General features: G+C 38.6%; 1 protein-coding gene across 2 annotated transcripts in view; it reads right to left on the bottom strand.

The window, feature by feature from the left end:
- Positions 1 to 408: 408 nt before the first annotated feature.
- ANXA7 (annexin A7) overlaps positions 409 to 6,000 on the bottom strand; it is a 32,758-nt gene continuing 27,166 nt past the window's right edge. For both annotated transcript variants that reach the window (XM_069980473.1, XM_069980474.1), the window contains 4 exons: positions 3,507 to 3,677; positions 2,664 to 2,739; positions 1,089 to 1,201; positions 409 to 823 (listed from right to left, as the gene is read on the bottom strand). In XM_069980473.1, the coding sequence (XP_069836574.1) occupies positions 701 to 823; positions 1,089 to 1,201; positions 2,664 to 2,739; positions 3,507 to 3,677 (483 nt within the window). In that variant the 3' untranslated portion in view covers positions 409 to 700. The remainder of the gene's footprint in view (positions 824 to 1,088; positions 1,202 to 2,663; positions 2,740 to 3,506; positions 3,678 to 6,000) is intronic.

The raw sequence follows: 6,000 nt of genomic DNA, 5'->3' as shown, positions 1-6,000 counted from the left end.
CTGCTTCACACTGATGAGGGGCAATACCCCAAAACAGCTGTCTGTGGATGGATGCGTGGTTTTAGTAATACCTAGTCATGTCGCAATACTCGCAACTGAGTTGGACTTTGACGCAAAAGGAGCCACCCTGGTATTTCTCTATTTGTGTCCCTATACTCGCAGCCCAGTGAGGCTTAAGGGGCTACATATCAGGTACTGGTTTGGTGATCTCCCCACTGGAAGGAACCCGTTGGCAACAGGTTTCCTTCCCTGGAGGGTTATCTGGCTATTCCCGTGTTTTGAGACTCACAACTGAAGCTCCACAGATCTTTTTTGCATATTGAGGCCTAATATAGAGACAAATTATAATGCACTCATGATGACTAGGAGCTTATTAAGAGTACAAAAATAAATACAAGACTCCGCAAGTGTAGGTAGAAAACAAAAGGATACACATTTATTCATGCTATATGCAGAGTATGGGAATAACTATAATATAATTGATGTTTTAAAGTACAAAGTGTAATATATTTCTCGATGGAACAAGTATTAAAATGCCTAACATGTCTTACTTCCTGATCATTAACTGGGATGAGCAAATCCCAGGAAAAAAGGTTTTATAAGTGTTGGACACGTAACAAAAAGACACAAAATCACATCTCTTGTACAGACATAGTCACAGCCCATGTGGCCACATAAACCCCAGCTCATAGGACAGATCCTATTGACCAGCAATGGCAAGCAGAAGTTTTCTGTAGTCTCCACTTGTATCACCTGCGATCATGGAGGAAAGGCTCTTTTGGTACATCTGTACAAAGGCTTGTTTTATCTGCACAAGATCAATCTGAAAAGACAAGAAGCAGAACAGTAAGAAAAGAATCATGGCAAATGATGTGGTAAACAGGAAATTGTAGCACATTTACAGGGGGTTTAGTGGTTGAATTGTACCCACTATTACAGCCTTGCTCAATATAGCTTCAGTATTGCTACACAGCTTAGAATTATGTAAAAATATATAAAAATGTACATATATTCCAAATAAGACCTATAGGTGTACAATGTAAGTATTCGCATAATCATTCTAAATGGACAAAAGGAAAAAAACCTACCTCACTGCGGGTCACAACAACCCTGATCAACGTGGAGTCTTTGGTGCCTGCTCCTTTCATGGCCTTATAAAGTCTCTCAGCAAAATAGGCTGGACGGTTTATAGCACACAGCACTGTAAACAGACGCAAGGATCATTATTACAGCACTTGGTAGGAACAATTATAATAAGCCACACAGACGACCTAGGGCGTAACTGTACGCCCTGGGTGTTTCTCCCGCTATAAAGCGTGCTCCGGAGCGGAGCGCGCTTCATAGCAGGTGGGGGCCGGCCGCAATCAGCAGCCGGGACCTCACCGGTAATGACACGCTGCAGTGATCGCGCCGCCGCGTGTCATTAACTCCTTAAACGCCGCGACCGCAGCGTTTAAGTGTAAGTGACAGACTGCCGGAGGTCTCTTACCTGCCTCCGTGCGGTCCGATCGGCGATCTGCCACTAAGCCTGCACAGACAGGCTCAATGAGCAGATCGCCGATAACACTGATCAATGCTATGCCTATGGCATAGCAATGATCAGTGTAAAAATCCAAGTACTGGATGTAAAAGTCCCCCAAAGGGACTTCAAATGTGTAAAAAAAAAAAAAAAGTTAAAAACACTAAACACACAACCCCAAAACCCCTCCCCCAATAAAAGTTGAAATCACCCCCCTTTCCCATTATATAAATAAAACATATAAAAATAAATAAACATATAATATACCGTAGCGTGCGTAATTGTCCGATTAAAATATAACAAGCGTCATTGCGAACGGTAAACGGCGTGCACGAAAAGAGGGAAAAAAGTGCGCGGATTACCGATTTTATGTTATATTCTATATAAAAAATAAAAATAAAAAAAGTGATCAAAACGTCCGATCTTCACAAATATGGTATTAATAATTTTATTTATAATTAATTGCCAAAAAAAAAGGATTTCATTTAAAAAAAAATATATAACATTAGAGAATCTGTGTAAACCTGCATATGGTTGTGTTCAGACTGACCTATAGAATAATAGTATCATGTCACTGCTACCATATAGTGCATTACGTAGACACAGGAACCCCCCAAACGTTACCATATTGCATTCTTTTTTGCGATTTCACCAATTTATATCTTCATAAATAATATATTTGGAATTCCATCATACATGTTATGGTAAAATAAAAGACGCCATTACAAAGTACAACTATTCCTGTATAGTTGCATTACATGGCCTTGTAGATAAAAAACTGAAAGTGCTAGAGCTCTTAGAAGGGGAGGAGGGAAAAACAGAAACACTAAGATCAAAATTTGCGCGGTCCACTGGGTCATTTTGGGCCTGGTCCTCAAAGGGTTAAAAGCGGATTGTACATCCCCATCAGCTGCTCTGTGTGTAATATTTAGTACATTTTAGTCTAACATTTAGTGGCTTATACATTGTAGATTGTAGGTTTAGCACACATTTGCCAGACTGGATACAACTGTGCAGCCAAAACCATCATGAATAGAAAATAATGAGATCAGCAAACAGTGGCCAAGATAGCTAAAGATATTAACTTACTACATTACTACAAGTTCTTCCCAGACTCCCCAAATCCAATACCCTGTTTACTTACAAACTGCCTTTAATCCATCTTCTATATGTCCAGAGAACTCTCTTCCTATGGCACTTAGTAAGTCACGCTTGGAAATCTGTAAAAGTCCATGAAGTAGGTTAGTGTTCTGCCAATAATAATTCCTAAAGATCCATTATATAATATCTATTGATGTTATCACAAAGTGCTTTAACAGTCAAAATAAAGGATACCATTTAGCATCAGTTTTATCACGCGCACACACACACACACGTCAAATGTGCTCCTTATACATATAGGGCTGTAATTGGCAACTTTAAAAAGGGGTTATCCAGGCTTTAAAAAAAAATCATGGTCACTTTTCTAGAAACAGCTCCTCTTCTGGCTATGGTTTTGCACCTCAGTTTCAGTGAAGTAAATGGAGCTGACTGTTATACCAGATACAACAGGGATTGTACCTGTTGTACAATTTTTAATTTTTAATTCTGGATAACCTTTTAAATTCTAAATCTGTGAGCCTTTATAAGCGGTTCTGCCTGGAAATGCGTTTAGTGGACACTCACCTATCCTGTATGTCAAGAACACCCCATTCAATTGTAAAAAATGACAGAAAATCCACATTTCCACGTTACATTCCATGTATTACAATGGCACATTAGTTCTGCACATTCACAAGTTCCTAAAAAGATTTTTCCACACTAACTTTTATGAGTTGCCAAATCAGAGTATTGATATCAATGGTGCCTGAGTCAGGATTCTACATAAAAAATATACCCTGTGTAAGCTGGGTTTGATAAGGAAGGGCACAATAGGTCCAGTATGCCAATTGTTTAAAAACTGGTGTTTCCCACTTTTATAATAAAACACTACATGACATTAACTTACTCTGGCATATGCTTCCGACAAAGCCTTCAAATGTGGGAAGCTGCGACTGGCCAGCACCAAATTAAAGGAAGATTCGTCAGTTCCTAGTTTTCCTTCACCAGCTTGGTAAAGCCGCTGGGCATCTTGTTCAACTTGCTGCATGTTCACATTTTGACTTTCATCTCTATTTCCCTGAGGAGAAATAAAAGACATGTTAGACATTTTATATAACTGAAAGGTGGAGAGTGATAGTAACAGGTAAAACGCAATTCAGACTGGCTGGGTTCACACTGCGTTTTTGCTATCCGTTTTTTGCAAAAAAACGGATTACAAAAACTGATGCATTTGTGTGCATCCATTTGATCAGTTTTTCCATTGGCTTCCATTGTAAAAATAACGGACCAGTTTTTTTGACGGACACAAAAACATAGCTGACACTACTTTTGCATCCGTTAAAGAAAAGTGATCCGTTTTGATCCTTGTTTTTACAATGGAAGTCAATGGAAAAACTGATCAAAACTGATACACACAAATGCATCTTTTCTTTTTCATCTGTTTTTCATCAGTTTTTTGCAAAAAACGGATGAAAAAAATGGATTGCAAAAACGCAGAGTGAACCTAGCCATAGGTGAACATTTTGGTTATCTCTTGTATCTCAGAAAATTAGAACAGGTTTCTTAGGTAATGAACACTTTACAGCAATTTATATTCATGCTTCGTGGTCTGAGTGTTTATTTGCAAAGACAAAAATGGCACAGCACTATTTTCTCTGTGAAGCTATGAAACTAACATCATGGGGCAGCTTAAAGAAGAAGTCCAGTGAAAATTTTTATTTTAGAATTGTATTGCCCCCCAGAAGTTGTACGAATCACCAATATACACTTATTAGGGGAAATGCTTATAAAGTCTTTTTTTCCCTGCACTTACTACTGCATCAAGGCTTCACTTTCTGAATAACAGTGATGTCACAACCCGACTCCCAGAGCTGTGCGGGCTGTGGCTGCTGGAGAGGATGATGGCATAGGGATGCTCAGTGTGGAAAAAATGGAGATGGATCCACAGCTCCAGTAAAATGTAGAAAATTTATTGTAACAAATAAAAAATAAAGTCATAAAAATCACGCTGACGCGTTTTGGGTATAACCCTTAATCATGGCAAGTTACAAATGATAAAGTCAACATTTATATACGGTACTTGGTAATTGGCACTGAACAAAGAACATCTCACACACATCGGGAGGAGAGGGGCAATTTCAGGTGTGTTCACTACATCATTAGAGAAAGAGACCCTGGGCTGAATTCACACACACTGGGGGATGAGAAACAGTAACAGGTGTAATCACTGCATCATTAAACAAAGAGAAGCTAGGCTAATGCTGCATTTACACGGAACGATTATTGTGCGAATTTGCACGACAACGATCGAATTCGAACGATAATCGTACGTGTAAACGTAGCAAACGATCAAGCGACGAGCAAGAAATCGTTCATTTTGATCTTAAAACATGTTCTAAAATAGTCAGTCGCAAAAAATTCGCAGATCGTTCCGTGTAAACAGTCGTACACCGATTTTACCTATGTGTGAGAAAGGCTTAAGCGATCGCAAAACGATTTTTCCGTACAATATATCGTTCAGTCTAAATGCTGATCGTTATTAAAAAAAAAAATAAAAAAAACACACGTTACTTCAAAATCATACGATTGGGCGAATTATCGTTCAGTGTAAACGCAGCATAAGTTCACACATGTAAGTTAAAACATATAACAAATAAATACATACATACATAATTACAAAAATAGTGAAGATATGCATAATGACAAGCCTGCTGCACAAAAAAAAAAAAAAAAAAAAAAAAAAAAAGAAATAATTGTATTGAGAATTATCAGTAAAAATAGTTTAAAATCAGACCTATAATTCATTCCCCTCGGATATTGTGTATCTAGGGTGAGTATCCAATAGTGTTCCCTGCTGATTAACAGCTTTACTATGTCACCCCCTCTTCGTGGAGAATGTACCTTCTCAATGAAAGTGACCAGCAAAGTACGAAAATCACCAGAATGACATTCCTTAAAATGTTTAGAAAACCCTGAGACAGATTTACTGAATGATAGCTGTGATATAGACGTGGCATCCCTTATATGCTCGTCTATGCGTTTTAACTTTCTGCTTCGTACTGCCGATATATTGTAAATGGCACATGGTGCTGGTAGCAAGATATATGATGTAAGTGCTGTTGCAGTTCATAAAACTTTTAATGTTATAGGTACGATTATTGCTAGCGGAGGAAAAAAAGTGTAGTTTTAGAAACATGCATGCAGATAGTGCACAGAGACTGTGCACATTTGAAGGATCCATGTGTGTTTACCAGTGGGTGAATTTATCGGCGCTCGTAGGGCCTGTTCAGACGCTGTGTCTTATCAGTATGCCTGTCATGATCTTGAACTCAGACTGATGGACAGGGGATATGGTAAGCACACAATTAGACGGGCCAAACATATTGCCGATAGTCATACCA

The sequence above is a fragment of the Dendropsophus ebraccatus genome, chromosome 8 (assembly GCF_027789765.1).
Source record: "Dendropsophus ebraccatus isolate aDenEbr1 chromosome 8, aDenEbr1.pat, whole genome shotgun sequence".
NCBI lineage: Eukaryota > Metazoa > Chordata > Amphibia > Anura > Hylidae > Dendropsophus > Dendropsophus ebraccatus.
The sequence above is the reverse complement of the archived record's forward strand: the minus strand, read 5'-3'. Positions and strand labels throughout refer to the sequence as shown.